The 15,414-nt window shown below is 56.8% G+C and overlaps 1 protein-coding gene across 1 annotated transcript in view; it reads left to right on the top strand.

Moving 5' to 3' along the window:
* Positions 1 to 14,814, top strand: part of PRPF6 (pre-mRNA processing factor 6) — a 35,168-nt gene extending 20,354 nt beyond the window's left edge. Inside the window, exons 12-21 of the mRNA XM_019637212.1 lie at positions 3,117 to 3,239; positions 6,568 to 6,689; positions 8,173 to 8,311; positions 9,502 to 9,621; positions 9,979 to 10,155; positions 10,551 to 10,684; positions 11,394 to 11,485; positions 12,293 to 12,407; positions 13,977 to 14,103; positions 14,579 to 14,814. Coding sequence (XP_019492757.1) covers positions 3,117 to 3,239; positions 6,568 to 6,689; positions 8,173 to 8,311; positions 9,502 to 9,621; positions 9,979 to 10,155; positions 10,551 to 10,684; positions 11,394 to 11,485; positions 12,293 to 12,407; positions 13,977 to 14,103; positions 14,579 to 14,731 — 1,302 coding nt within the window. The 3' untranslated portion in view covers positions 14,732 to 14,814. The remainder of the gene's footprint in view (positions 1 to 3,116; positions 3,240 to 6,567; positions 6,690 to 8,172; positions 8,312 to 9,501; positions 9,622 to 9,978; positions 10,156 to 10,550; positions 10,685 to 11,393; positions 11,486 to 12,292; positions 12,408 to 13,976; positions 14,104 to 14,578) is intronic.
* Positions 14,815 to 15,414: the final 600 nt, after the last annotated feature.

Genomic DNA, 15,414 nt, shown 5'->3' with positions numbered 1-15,414 from the left:
GAGGGCAGTGTCACTGGCCCTCATATGTGGGATCTGAACCGGGGCCCTCTGGCGTCCCAAGCCAGCTCTTAACCAACGTTCTACTCCGCCGGCCCAACGCCCTGCTCATTTTTTTAAATTATCCTTTTTTTTCTTTCAGTTTTCATTTTAGGTGGCTTCTAGTGCTTTGTACTCAAGTTTCACCAACCTGTTTTTTGTAATGTGTGACCTGATGTTTATCTCGTCTAGGGTGTTTTTCTCAGATCTTGCTATTTTCATTTCTAGGAATTGAATTTTGTCTTTTCAAAGTTTCTTTCATGTCTTTTCGTGTCTCCACTTAACGTTGAACATGAGGAGTACGGGTCCAGTAGTTGTCTCACTGTCCTTGTCTGCTGCTTCCAACATCTGTATCCGTTTTGGGTTTTTCCGATAGATATTTTTTCCCCTCATTGTAAGCTGCATTTTCCTGTTTCTTTCATGCCTGGTAACCTTTGATTGGTTGCCAGGCACTGAGCTCTCCCTTGTTGGGTGCTGGGTGTTTTTGCGTTTCTGTGAACGCTGTGGACTTCTGTGCTGGATGCAGTTATGTTACTGGAGACGTTTTGATCCTTTGGGCCTCGCTTTGACACTTAGCTAGGCCGGACTCAAGACGTCATTGGTTGGGGACAGTCTAGGGCCACCTCCCCTGTGGAGGCGGGACCTGTCTGTGTACTCTGCCCAGTGTCCTGCGTCCCCTGGAGTTTCCAGTCTGGCACTGTCCCTGGCGGCCTTGAGGGTGGTTCTCACTATCCTTTTGACGGGCTGTTTCCAGCCCTCTTGCGCTGGTTGGTGATCAGTGAAGACTCATGGGGGACCCTCTGGGGAGCAGATGCCAGGGCCTCTCTCCTCCCTGCTCTTCTGGGGCTGTCAGCGCCGCCTCCTCCACCGGCTCCTCCTGGGCCCCTCCCTGCACTGGGCCTGGAAACGCTCCCAGGCAGTGAGCTGAGCAGACATGGGCTCCCCTCGACTGTTTCCGTTTCAGCCGCACGGCCCGTCATTGATGTCCAGTGTCTTGACACCCACTGCTTCATACATTTTTGTCTGGTTTCTTTGGCCATCTCAGGAGTGGGGGCCTTGGCTGGCAGTGGCAGTTCTTCCTGTGGTCCTCAGAGCTTTTTGGTTGCTGAGTGCATTCCATGGGGCTCGCCGCACTGCTCCTGAGAGTGGAGCAGAGGAAGAGCCAATCTGTCCCCTGGAAATGCCCCTCTGCACTGCCGCCCCTGAGCTCCTTTGGGGTGCGCTTGGCAAGTTCATTCTGCCCGGCTGCATTTCCATCTTGTCAGGAAAGTGGACGGCAGGAGGTGACGGCAGGTGCCCTGTCCCCTTGGCAGCTCTCAGGCCACCCCTGCAGCCCCTTCATGGAGACCGTGCCAGTGTGCAGAAAATACAGCGTGAGCTAGAGCTGCATTCATTGGAAACTTTCCTTAAAATTTGTTTTCTGTTACTACGCTTATACCGGAATGTAATGCAAAGGATCTGAACGGACACCACCTTTGCATTCGGCCATTTAAGGTTAATGCTTAAATTTTTCATGACATTTGCGAAGAGTGTTACGACTTTGGGGTGGTTTGCTTCCTGGGCAAGTCACCATTTATTGAGCACCTACTGTGTCCCAGACTCCACTAAATGTCCTGTAATCCTTGCCTTCCCACTTCCCACTCTTGGTGGAACCCATGCAGGAGGCGCTGACCGCACGGCACCACCGCAGACCTCCTGGGAGCGTGTGGTACATCCACCTCCCGCACCTGAATCACGTCACGTGCACTGCACACCTTGTTGTCATCTTGTCTCGTCTTGTCTCCAGCACCTCCTTTCCTGGTTTGCCCTCCCTTCTCACATTTGAAATAACTTGGCAGCTCAGCCCAGAGCCTTTCCCAAGGCCTTTCTGTGCTCACCTTTCTGATGATTTCATCACACTTGTTGCTAAGGATGTTTTTTACATGCCAGGGACTCCCAAATGTGGACTGTGCTCTGGGCGCTCCCTGTGGCCCTGCGACCCCTGGAACATGTGACGGCACCACAGCTCGACGTGTCCCCCGTGCATCTTTTCTTGGCCCCTAAACTGACCCATCCGGCTTCTCTGCCTCAGGCGTTGCTGACCCCTTTCCCTGCGGCCACCCTCAGCTCGCCGCCTGTCCTAACGCGCCTCCCTGCTGAGCTCCACGTGGTTCGGGGGTCTCTTTGGAATGCCTCGACCCTTGGGATGCTTCTCCAGTGCTCGCAGGTCCCCTTGGGGCTCTGTGAGGGCTGCTTTGCTTGTGTCACACCCAGGGAAACCCCGCGCTGCACCCCCCCCCCCGGCCCACTCGGCACGCCAGCTCTTCCTCTGGAGCACTGCCTGCTTCCAGCACATGCGCCGCCTGACATGGTGCGAGTCCCCGAAAGTGGGCCTGCTCAGCCAGCCTGTGTTCCTTTCCCTGTGCTAGGGAACACGCCGTGCCCTCCGGCAGGTCGTCCACACGTGCCCCTCAGCCACCCACAAATGCCCGTGTGTCGGCACACGCTTCGATGTTGCTGATAGGATGAGAATGGCTTTAAGTTTCTTTTCAGATGTTTGAAAGAGAGCTGTGTGTTTCATGTCTGTTGCATTGTGGGTCCTGTCCTAGCTGATGGCAGGAGACCTCAGTGGTGCGTTGCTGCGTCCCAGGCTCTCTTGAAGCCCAGTGCTGCTCTGGCTGCCCACCTGCCCGATGGACGGCCGTCGTGACGGTCCCTCCCCCAGCTTTCTATCCCACTGCCTCTGCAGGGCTCCGTTACGCTTCACAGGTCTGCCTGTCTGGTTGGAGTGTTTCTTCCCAACCAGCAGGCTCAAGTGTCGTGAACTTGTCTTTTACTCCAGCTACTTGGGAAGTGTCTAGAGTGTAGGAGCCTCTTACAGCCACTGAGCTGCCTGTGTAGCACTTGGCGCACAGTAGGTGCTTATGTGATATTTGTTGAAAGGGTATCGTCCAGCCATCATCTGTGGGTGGCAGGGATGGGTACATCGGCGAGCAGGACGCAGGGGCCCCAAGGCATCAGAACCTTCGGAGCCCACACCGCCTGCCGGTTATCACCGTCCAACTCTGCGCTGCAGATGCAGTTTTGTGTCCCTCTTTTAGGATGCTGAGGAGTGTGACAAGGCTGGGAGTGTGGCCACCTGCCAGGCGGTCATGCGTGCCGTGATTGGTATCGGGATCGAGGAAGAAGACCGCAAGCACACCTGGATGGAAGATGCTGACAGTGTAAGTGGGCTTATGGTCACGGGCCGGCTCCTTAGAGGTAGGCTGGGGGTGGGGGCAGGGGCGCAGTCTGTGATCCGTCGAGTCTTAAACATAGTTGCCATTGTAAGGAATGAGTTTCCCTAACCCAGGTTTACGGGCAGAGCTACTTGCTGATTGGCAGAGCTTTGGAGCCAGCTTGGACTCCATGACCAGGCTCGCTTGGCTCTAGCTGTTTGCATCTGGGTCTGGGCTGCCCCCGCCCTCAGTGAGGTTTCTATTATAAATTGCACTTCAGAAAACATTTTGCATACAGAGCTTTTGCCTACTTTGAGATAATTTCCTTAGAATAGGTTTCCAGAGAAGAGATCATGGGGTCAAGTTGATAAAGTTGATCCTCTCTTTTTTTAGTTTTTTATTTTGAAATAACTTTAGACTTAACAGAAAAGTTGCAGAAATGTACGAAGAATTCTTATATGCTTTTCACCCAGATTCCCCAAAATTAACCCATCTTACCACATTTGCTTTTTCATTCTCCACGCATGTGCACGCACACACACTTGTTTTCGAACCGTTTGAGAGTCAGTAGCACAGTCGTGGATGGCTCTTTACCTCTAAATACTTCAGTGTGCATTTCTTTAAAAACGGAAAGTCTCTTACACAACCACAGCATAGCTCTCAAATCAGGAAATCACTGTTGATTGATGCAGTGCTGTTACGTAATTTGCAGACCATGTTCAGATTTCACCAGCTGGCTCACTGTGTGTCCTTTATCGCAAGGAAAACCCAGCTGTGTTCTGGTTGAGTAGCTGCCCGGTCACGTCCTCGGGCCTTCATGGCCTCGATGCTCTGAAGGAGGGCTTTGGTCTGTCTCTGGTTTCCAGGACTCTGGTGTTTTTGAGGAAGACGGGCTAGTGGCTTTGTAGAGCCCCCTCACCCAGCCTCCACGTGGCTCAAGATGGGTTGGGTTGTCCTAGTGAGCTGTGCTGGGACACAGATGTGCCCATCCAGCTCACGTGACGTCTGCCAAGTTTCTCCCTGGAAGGCTACTATTTTTTTCCTTTTAATTAAGGGGTCTTTCTTTGTGGGAAGACACTCTGAGACTATAAATACCCCACTTCTCACCAGGCTTTGGCCGACTAGTGTGCGGGTCCGTTAATGATGTTTTTGGCTTATATCAGTTATTACCGCGGTATTGGCCAGATGCTCATTTTCTTTTTTTTTTTTTAAAGATTTTATTGGGGAACTGGGGGAGGGCAACAGTGTTGGGGAATCAGGGAAGGGAAACAGACAAGTTGCTGTCCTTTTGTTCTTCAGTCTAGTTGTGGAGGANCAGACAAGTTGCTGTCCTTTTGTTCTTCAGTCTAGTTGTGGAGGACGTCGCTTCACTGGCCCATGTTGGTATTATCATTGCACTCTTCCTGGGTGAGGCAGCCGCTCGCCGGCCACTGGATGGCAGCCCTTGGCAGCTCACGCTGGTTGCTGGCCACTCACGGCAGCCCAGCTCCAAGTCGAGCTGTTGTTCACCATCTTAGCTGTAGAGGGTGCAGCGTCACTGGCCCCCATGTGGGATCCAAACCAGGGCCCTGCTGCTCAGAGCTGGCGTCCCAAGCCAACTCCCAACCAACACGCCACTTGGCCAGCCCAAAATGCTCATTTTCTAAACACCGCTTCTTCTGCATTTTATTTGAGGTTATTAATAGGAGTTGAACATTGATGGAGAGACCCCCTCTCCTCCCTCACATTAGAACTGGCGGCCCTCTCTGCTCTATGAGCTTGCTGCCCCCCATGTGCCGGGTTGCACGGCCTGCAGACGGCCTGTGCACACTTGCTTTGTCGGGATCAGGACACAGGCCAACCATCATGGGTTTGTAACAGCTTTTTACTATGTAACGTTTATGATGTCCAGAAATAGGAATAACTTAGTAAGTGTCTACACAGGCTCTGTATTAGAAGATGATCTCTAAACCCTGGATGCTGAGCCTCTTCTTCCTCTGAATGCATTTCGACACTCGCCTCTGTCTGCTTTCCTTACTGCTGCTGACAATGCTGGAGGCCTCGGGGGGAGGGACAGTCCCCTGCGGGGGACACATGTGGGAGCAGAGACCACAAGCCGTGTCAGGTTTCCTTGGGTTCTTGTCCTCTTTTTCACATGTACTGGAGTAAGCAGTTGTCCTTCAAAGAGCTTTGCAATTCTGGGTGAGACCCACGTCATCTTTGTGCTCTCACCACCCAGGCACTGGCCAGCCCAGCCCACCCACACCCGAGACCATGGGTTGCTATCACTTGATCCCAAAAGTCTGAGTGACTGGCCTCCAGGACCTTTGTCAGAGTCACAGAGAGGGACACAGGGGTCTGATTCTCAGCTGGCATCCTCCCTCCCTCGCTTCCTGGACACTCCAGGTCAGGACATGCCCGAGGCAGGGCCCTTCCTGGGTCCTGTGGTGATTGACTCATGTGGCCGTGTGACCAAGGAGGAGGATAGAGCTGCGTCCTTGCTGTTGTTCCTCCTGCACACCCTTTTCCATGCTGGTGGTCCTTGCACCCTGGGTGGCTTGCTAGCGGTCTTGTCTGAGAAGGCAGTGTCCATCTGGGAAGTGGCCTTGGGTGACCCAGCTGCCCTCCCTGCTCCATTGCACGCCTCTTTTACTTTCACAGTTGCAAATCTTTGTTCCTGATACACTTCCTGATGGCCTTTCACTCACCTCAAGTCACATGCCCCTTCTTGGTACAAGAGACTCGCAGAGTGTGGCATAGGGAGGCAGGCAGGTTCTCACGGGCCATCAGGGAGTGCCCAGCACTGACGTCTGTGCTGGTCACTGGCCTTTGTCTCGTGTGGGGCTGTGTTCCACTGAGTGTCCGGGGGCTGGGCCATCCAGACAGATTGTCACTGCAGAGATTGGCTGGCTGTCTTGTTCTGCTGCTTGACACTAGCCAGGGAATAAAGTCACTTTTGAGTAAGGAGAGACACCTCAAGAAAGTGGGAAGGGTTTGTGGTAGTTGTCTGAACAGACGGCTCTCTTTTCTCTCCTTGCTAGTGACCTGCGTTTACAGGTTTCCAATGAGTGCAGCTTTTCTAACAAACGACGCACTGCATCCGGTTTTTAAAAAGGAACCAATGTGCGTGGCGCCGTCCCCACCGTGCCCACCCTGCTTCCCTCTGTGCCCACGCCTGTCCTTTGTGGAGGCTGGCAGACCCCGTCACAGGCCCTCGTGCTCCAGTTTTAGTGCTCGTGTCCCTCTCCTGGGGTTTCCCTCCTGGGTAGTGCTTCTTGGATCACCCGGTGTGCGGTTTCCGGCAGATGCCGTCGCTGGGGAGGCCAGCACCGTCTCACACCTGTCTCTGTTCTAGTGTGTAGCCCACAATGCCCTGGAGTGCGCACGAGCCATCTACGCCTACGCCCTGCAAGTGTTCCCCAGCAAGAAGAGCGTGTGGCTGCGGGCCGCCTACTTCGAGAAGAACCACGGCACCAGGTATGGTGTGGGACGCCCCGCCCCGTGTGCTGCCCCGCAGGCAGGCCAGTGCCTACCTTCCCAGCCCCCCTCTGCAGGGAGGGGTGGAGTGGAGAGGGGAGGAGCTTCCGTGGCACGTGGGAGCTGGCAGTGGGAGCTGGCCTCGCGCTTCCTCTCGCCATAGGACTGTCACTGTCCTCTAGTTGGAAACTGAGGGGTCTCTGCCCACGCGAAGGGCCTGTAGCTGAGCCCGCTGCAGCCCCTGTGGAACCCCCGTGCTGCCGGTACTGGCTTCAGCGGTGTGGGCGGTGTGGCATCTGGGCCCAGGCAGGCCTGTTTTCATTTAAGCTGCGCTGGCTTTGGCTTTGGCTTTGGGCTGGATTTGTGCTCTGAGGAGGTCCTTGACAATTTTCTCTAATTGTGCCCTTTAATTGAAAAAACCTTTCTGGCCTGTCTTATTGGCGGGGACTGCTGATTAGATTAGATGTTGCAATTTCTGGTGTTAAGTGGCCGACCCGGGCATTGGGCCCTCTGCCGCGCCCTGTGCTGGGTGGGAACCGGCCTTGCCGGTCACCAGGGCCACAGCTGGGAACCCTGATCCCTCACTCCTTCTCTTCCGTGATGGTATTTAATCGCAGTCTTCTCAGGGTGTCTTCCTGCGTGTGTAGCTGCAGCTCGGGTCCCCTCACCACTCCCGCCAGCTGGCTGGTGCTTTGAAGTTGACTCCTTTGGGGACATTTTGCGATGATGTGCTGGCTCACCCTGTACAAGTACAGAATGGAGCCTCGCACCAGCTGTGGCTTCAGTGGCATGCTGCTGTGGGTCCTGCACGCAGGGAGTGCCCCTGCCCCCATTGCTTGCGCCCCCCGCATCTGGCCAACTCCCGGAGTGATGAGGGGCCGAGTGCTGGGGCCTGGGCTCTGGGTCGTCTGGGAAGCAGGGTGGGCACTGCCAGGCTTCCCTCGGACCGGCTTCAGATCTGGGCACTTGCTTTGTCTTGCTGCTGAGGCCCAAGGAGGTCATGTGTGCCGCTGTGTGACAGCTGGCGGGCATGCAAGGGTTGGGGGCTTCACACCTGAGACCCTGGCTGGCGGTCTTCTTGCTCAACGGTGACCTAAGATAACTTTCTTCCAATAAGACGGTGTCTCTGGGTTCCAAAGGATAGACTAGGGTCGTAATCTTTATCGGCGGATCTGTGGTTAAAGATGAAAAGGCCTCTCCTGTCACCCAGACCGTGAAGTTATCGCTCCCTCCAGGACACACGCTGTACAAGGGTCTCTCAGGCTCTGCTGTGAAACAATGCGCTGCTTTGTAGCACCCTCTTCAGTGGTTGGTGCTGGAACCTTTATGGAGAGGGACGATTTCCCCACACTCTCCCCATCGTAAAACTTGGTCAATCATTTACGGTGTCGAACTTTGGAGCAGTAACTGTCTTTGCAGCGCCCACGCCACGGCTGCGAGTGCCCGTGTGCTCTGGTGGTGACCGTGGCCCTCTGTCTTACAGGGAGTCCCTGGAGGCGCTGCTGCAGAGGGCTGTGGCCCATTGCCCCAAAGCGGAGGTGCTGTGGCTCATGGGCGCCAAGTCCAAGTGGCTGGCAGGTGACGTGCCTGCGGCGAGGAGCATCCTGGCTCTGGCCTTCCAGGTGAGGGGCGGCCAGAGTGCAAGGGCGCTGGTGTGCGCCCTCCTCAGACCCTCGCCCCGTTCCTGATGGGGGCTGGCCCGAGAGGGGATGTGCAGAGGACTCAGGTGCTCTTCTGGCCTGAGCCCACCGGGTGGACACCTACCTCTTGGTCTCGGCCACACAGTGTGACCACAGGCTGAATGTCAGAACACAGGGCAGACAGGCGGCATCTCTGGGAGGGATGGAGCACAGGAACGAGTGACAGCCACACTCGGAACAGAAGTTGGGCTGTCCAATCCTTGGATGAAGAAGCTCTGTGCCCCTGCCCTGAGCATGGGGACACGCGGGGTCACACGTGAGCCCTATAGATGGGTGGAGTTACATTCAAACAGCTGCACCCAGCCAGGCTTATTGTAGCTGATGTCATGAGCTTTGCAAGTATTTTACTTTTATTGTCACATGTAACATCCTGACACTTTATGACAGCATGGGTGTCAGGAGTTTGTGGCATACTCTGCACAAACTGTGGAGTGCCTTATGAACGTTGATCTGCTGTTGTCACCTGGGCTGACATAGCAAAGCCTGTCATTTCTTGAGTAAATCCTGTGAGGGACTGGCCTGGAGCTTGCCTTTTGCTCTCTGCTGTGTTTGAGGGCACTGCCCCTCTCTGAGTAGTCACAGACCCCCGCACTGCTGCCTCTCACTGTGCGGCTGCTCCTCAGGAGGCTGCAAGGGCCCTGCCCACCTTTCCGCTGGACTCTGGGTTGTACGTGGCTGAGTCCCGACCCTTGGGAGTCCTCTCCACACTGTCAGCAATTCCCTGGGCATCTTTCCGGCCGGCCATGTGGGCACACCGGAGTGGTCAGTTCCTTGTCAGCAGGCATGGGAAGGAGCAGGTTGGGTATGGCGGATCCATGTGGGTAGGGTGACAGTGACCCGCTCCGGCTTTGAGAGGCTGCTTAGGCTTGGGAGGGGGTCCCGGAGAGGATGGCTGTGCGACGGCCAGCGTTGCTCCTGAGTACCTAAGAGGCCTCGTGCCCATAGCAGTAAGCCAGGCTGGCTTGTGTTCAGAAAAGTCGGCATACTCGGGCCGGACTCTGCTCTGCTGTCTGCCAGCCCCGGAAGCGCCCAGGCCGGCTGCTGGGATGAAGTGTGATCTGCCCGGACTGCCTCATTCCAAGCCCATCCTGATGGTTCTGTGCTTCCCCCAGGCCAACCCCAACAGCGAGGAGATCTGGCTGGCAGCCGTGAAGTTGGAGTCAGAGAACAATGAGTACGAGCGGGCCCGGAGGCTGCTGGCCAAGGCTCGGAGCAGCGCCCCCACCGCCCGGGTGAGCGGAGCCGCCCAGGCCACACGGGGCCACACGGGCCACCCCGGTGCACGTTGTCGGGAGAGGGACGTGGGGGACAGAAACCAAAGCCAAGGTGCCCTGAGTTCATTTCCTCAAGTTCCACTTGGAAATGTCCTCATGTGTGTACACCCCACCTTGTCCCACAAGCTTACAAAGGACATAAAAGTGCAGCGGGATAAACAGTGTGGAGGGTCACCTGTCACGTGGCCTTAAGTAGCCTTAAGCATGTACCATGCAGACACCAGCCCAGCCCAGTGCTAGCGGCTGGGCTTGCGCCGGGGCCAACGGCCACCCCGTCCAGACAGGGCCGGGGTGCTAACGGCTGCTTGCTCCCAGGTGTTCATGAAGTCGGTGAAGTTGGAGTGGGTGCTGGGGAGCGTCGGGGCCGCCCAGGAGCTGTGCGAGGAGGCGCTGCGGCACTACGAGGACTTCCCCAAGCTGTGGATGATGAAGGGGCAGATGGAGGAGCAGGAGGGGCTGGCGGAGAAGGCGCGGGAGGCCTACAGCCAAGGGGTGAGCCTGTGCCGCCGGCACCCAGTTCCCTCCCTCAGTCCTGCGCTGCTCCTCTGGGCGCTGCCGGCCGTCCCCACAGCCGGTCTCCCAGGGTCCCTCTAAGCTGTGAGCGCTGCATTCGGCACTCAGGTTAGGGCGCCTGGCATGTACAGGCTGCCGTGCGCACGCACACCCTGCATACACGTGCACAGCGCGGTGTGCACACACACCCTGCACAAGCGTGTGCACAGCACAGCATGGACAGAAAACTCCCAACCCAGACATGAAGTGGGTGGGTCTCCGTGGACACAGGCAGCCTGGACTCTGCCGGCTCAAGGAACCGGCCACAGCTGTCACAGTCCGTCCCAGACTCCAGCCATGCCTCTCTGTCTCTTCCTTGTCTTTGTTGGCTGCAGTTGAAGAAATGTCCCCACTCCACACCCCTGTGGCTTCTGCTATCCCGGCTGGAGGAGAACATTGGGCAGCTGACCCGAGCCCGGGCCATTTTGGAGAAGTCTCGCCTGAAGAACCCAAAGAACCCTGACCTGTGGTGAGTCCTGGTCCAGCGCACACCTCAGGGGCTGTCCTCACTCAGGTGCTCATGTGTAGTTATTTGTGCGGCATTTCAGCTCAGGCCCAAGGAGAAGAGTTGCAGGTGCTGGCCAGGAGGGATCACGGCCTCTTCCTCAGGGGCCGGCTTGGGTGCTCAGATGGGCCTGTGGATGTTTGTTGCAGTTTAATCTGTGCTCTGGTAGAAGCTATTGAGGGGAGGCAGGAGCTAATGATGAGGAATTAGGGATAACTGAAGCCAAGAAAGCAACTCGATGGAAGAGGTAATGTCTGGGCAAGGCCTTGAGGGATGAATAGGAGTTCGTCAGATGATGCTGGCATTCTTTCCCTAGGAAACTGCTCAGAGATGCAGTGTAGGGCTCAGAGTGTCATACAGGGCTGGAGAGTGAGGCAGAAGCTGGAGGAGAGTCCAGACAGATGGGCAGGTCGCTGTCCCAGCAGCCACCAGAATGCCAGTCTGTCCTCATGCTCCACATTTTCACTGGCAGCTGAGTGACTGAGTGACGTCAGTGTCCTAGGTCTCCATTGCAGTGGCAGCTGCTGGTGGGCCTAATGGGGACGCTGACGCCCCACTGCTCCGTGGCGGGGCAGCAGCTCCAGCTGCTGTGGTTCTCCAGTAGCTTCTAGAAGTGGTCAGGGCCAGGCTGTGGGAGCCCGGCACTGGACCTGCCTCTCGGCCTCTGTCCTAGGTTGGAGTCAGTGAGACTGGAGTACCGTGCGGGGCTGAAGAACATCGCCAACACGCTCATGGCCAAGGCTCTGCAGGAGTGCCCCAGCTCTGGTGAGGCGCCCTGGCAGGCAGGCGGGTGGGCGTGTCCCCAGGGGCAGATGTCAGTGCCCAGTGTTCACAGGTTGGTTCAGCTCCACGTGGTCGTTGAGACGTTGGAACTGATCACGCTCTCAAGTTCCTATTCTGAGGTGCTACCATTCCTTTTTCTCTAAGAGCTTAACTTACAATTTTACCCCCAGTCTGTAAGTGATGCACATGCAACCTAAACTTGGAGTAAAAAGGACATGAAATCGCCTTGGAAGCCCACCACTCGGAAACCCCTGCTCTTAGTTGTTCTATAGCACTGCTGACACTTGTACCTATTGCACAGAATTAAAGTACGACTGGGTGGATAATTCTTCGCCTTTTTTAAGCTGAAAATTTTGTGAGACTTTTCCATTATCGATGAATCTTCGAGAATGTAAATTTTTTAGTGGCTTCATAGAATCGCCTGTGAATACTCCAAAAATGCACCTCTCACCTGTTGCTCGATTTTTAATCTGATATTAATTCAAGATTACCATCTTTCTGCAGAAATCTTTACTAGCATTTCTGATTGTTTTGACCAGTCAGTTCTTAGATGTGAAATTACTGAGACAGTGGGAATGGAACCTTGAAGGTTGTTGGGGCTTCTGACCTGATGCCCCCTGTGCCATTGGAACTGCTGTGGCTGCAGGCGGGCAGCAGGGTGGGTGGGCACATGCAGCCTGTGGTTCTCCCCTAGGCAGGTCTGTGGACACCCTGGGCAGCCTTGTGTGTGGATGTGTCTCTGAGAGCAGAGGTGGGAGTCTGAGGGTGGCGTCTCTGTCTGCATTTCAGGCGTCCTGTGGTCTGAAGCCATCTTTCTCGAGGCAAGGCCCCAGAGGAAGACCAAGAGTGTGGATGCCCTGAAGAAGTGTGAGCACGACCCGCACGTGCTCCTGGCCGTTGCCAAGTGAGTAGGGTATCCCCGTGGGGCTGACCCTCAGGGGCCTGACGGGGCCTCTCGCCAGGGTGTCGGTGGGCTCCCGGTCCCTGATGCACTGATCTGGCCTTGACCTGAGGCTAGAGCATCTCCGGGCAGAAGCCATGCAGACGTGTGCTGCCTGGGTTGCCTGGGCCGTTCCAGACCCCCAGGAGGGCGGCCTCGTCTGGGCTCGTGTGTCCCAGACTGCTGATGGGACACTGCTCTTCTGTCTATGTCACTTGCTGAGGTTGGTCTGAGCTCCTTTGGCTCAGAGGACTGTAAGCAAGGAAATGGTCCTCCCCACGTCGACGCTTCCGCTTGGTGCCCTGGGAGCGATCCAGGGCCCCCTGGTCAGGCCCAGTCAGTGTACCCGGGGTGCGAAGACAATGAATGACAGGAGGAGGTTGGCGAGGGACTGAACGCCATGCGCTGGGCGCTGGGTCAGGGGCGTGGGGGGAGCTGGGGTCCTTGGGAAAACTGGTGAGCAGGACAGGGAGAGCCACCCCATACCCTTCTAGAAGGAGGGTGACATCCTGAGAGGAGTGGGACCAGAATGCAGTGCAGGGGTTGGGTGTAGGCGACCAGGACGCACCAGCGGCGCCCCTGTGCCTCCTCCAGCTGCGAGGGGCCGGACCTTCTCCCGCCTGCCCTGTGCTTCCGCCTCCCAGAGTGACCTGTGTGTTTGCCACCGGGATAGGATAGGGTGCCATAAAACCTCATAAAAAGCTTTGCTAAAGTAAACAAGTCACTCCTGCTCTCCCCACACTGCTGCCTGCTATCTGGATTTGTGCTTTTAACATCACAGTTTATCTAACACCAAGCAATTAAGAATACCACAAGGCTTAAAAAACAATCAAGCTATCAGAACATGAAATTACTCCGTTTGGTGACTGAGACCGGCCCGAGCAGCTGCCTGGTGTTGGGGTGGTGCTCAGTGGTGCTTCTGCTTTGGTGCCTCTGTCTGCAGAGAGAGCAGGGCTGGGTGCTGGGTGGCAGCGAGCCCCCACGCCCCCCACCCTCTTGTTTTGCCCTCCCCGACATGTGGACTGGTCTCAGATGGTCCTCACTCGTGGCCTGGTGTCAGGTGTCTGCGCCTGCTGTGGGCCCAGGTTCCCGTGCTGACCTGAGCCTACCTCCTCAGGGTGGGCTTGGGCTCCCACCGGAGGCGGCCTGATGGGACCGGCTGACAGCTCCCCTCCCTTTCCTAACCGAAGCCCTAGTCTAGTTTATCAGGGTTACTGTCATCTCGTGTTTCACTCAGAGGAAAAGAAGAGCTTAGAGGAGTGTGAAGTGTTGCTGTGTGGGTGTTTTAAGAAGCAGTTTGCTCAGACACCTGGTGGACGGTTCCGGGTCTGGTGTGGAGCGATTTCTGGGTAGCCAGGCCCCGTTCCTCAGCCCTCCTGTTGGGAGCCCAAGGGCTCGCTGGGTGGTGCCAGCCACAGCGGCCATCTCACAAGAGTGGCCAGAGCCGGGCCTCGCCCAGGCCGCCTGCTGCTCATGCTGACTCCAGCACCGTCGTGCGGCCGCTTACGCGGGCCCTGGCCCGTGTCCCCACAGGCTGTTCTGGAGTGAGCGGAAGATCACCAAGGCCAGGGAGTGGTTCCACCGCACGGTCAAGATCGACTCGGACCTGGGGGACGCCTGGGCCTTCTTCTACAAGTTTGAGCTGCAGCATGGCACAGAGGTGAGAGCCTCAGCTGTGTGTCCCGCCCCCTGGGGGACGCCACAGGTGGGCTGGCGGGTGGGCCTCAGCCTGAACTTCAGATGTGGGGGCCGTTTCCAGTGGCCTGGCAGCACCTCTTACTGAGCTGGCCAGTAACTGGGGCCTGGGGTTACAGTAGAAACGGGCGTGGCGTCCTGGCCCTGAGCATTGTCCTCGTGCCTCACCGAGTGCTGTCCTTGTGGCTTCCCGGCGAGCCGGCGCAGATGTCCCCTCAGAGCCGAGCGTTGTCAGAGCTGTGCTCACAGGGCCGGGCTGCCCACGGGAAGTCCTTATGCAGGACAGGGACTCGGCACTCGTGCGAGGCACAGACGTGGGGGCTCAGTTCTGCCAGCGCCTGTGTGGACGGTGCGCTGCTGTGGGGCCCTCTGCCCAGGAGCAGGGCAGGCGTGGGGAAGGGCCTGGGAGCCCTGCCTCACAAGCCGTGCTGCCCACCCAGGAGCAGCAGGAGGAGGTGAGACGGCGCTGTGAGAACGCCGAGCCGCGGCACGGACAGCTGTGGTGCGCCGTGTCCAAGGACATCGCCCACTGGCAGAAGAAGATTGGCGACATCCTCATGCTGGTGGCTGCCGGCATCAAGAACACCTTCTGACTGTCCAGTCCCCGCGGGGTGGGCTTCGGGGCCCCATGCGTCCATCCGTCCTCTGTAATTAAAGGTTTTCTAGGTAGTGTTTAGAGGCTGGTTTTCTCTCGGCCCTCCTGGCGTGTGCTCTTGTCACCAGTCTGGCCTGGCTCTTGTTTGCGAGGAGGCCTCTTACAGACAGCCCATTCCGTGCCCTCGAGGAAGCACGGGAGGCTGCATGACTCTGGAGATTTTGTGGAGCAGGTGGGAGGAAGTGCATGTTCCCTGGTGACTCATCTGTGCCCTCTGGGCATGTGCACTTCCCTCCGTGACTTCCCTGGGTGAGTGTACACAGCAGCTTGCTCCCTAAAGTGCTCCCGAAAGCCTGCTGCTGAAAGATTGCTGGAGGTCCCCTTGGGCTTGTGTCGGAGGAAGGTGTCACCAATAAGAGGTGTTCTCACATGTGCAGGTGAATTAATTTTTGCTAACTGATAATCAGCAGTTATCCTAAAGCACTTGTAATTGTGCTCATCGCTCAGTTGAAAAAGGCATTGCCTGAGAGACGTGGCCAGTGTGAGGATAAAGGACCTCCCTGGGCCTTGGGTCCCCGCGTGGACCTGTGCACGTGCCTCTGTGCTGTTGGAGACCAGCCCGGTGTCTGGGAAGGGGCCGTGGCCATGGCGGGACTCCTTGGAGGAAGCAGAAGGGATCTG

This window comes from Hipposideros armiger, unplaced genomic scaffold (assembly GCF_001890085.2).
Source record: "Hipposideros armiger isolate ML-2016 unplaced genomic scaffold, ASM189008v1 scaffold_32, whole genome shotgun sequence".
In the NCBI taxonomy this organism is placed as follows: domain Eukaryota; kingdom Metazoa; phylum Chordata; class Mammalia; order Chiroptera; family Hipposideridae; genus Hipposideros; species Hipposideros armiger.
The sequence above is the reverse complement of the archived record's forward strand: the minus strand, read 5'-3'. Positions and strand labels throughout refer to the sequence as shown.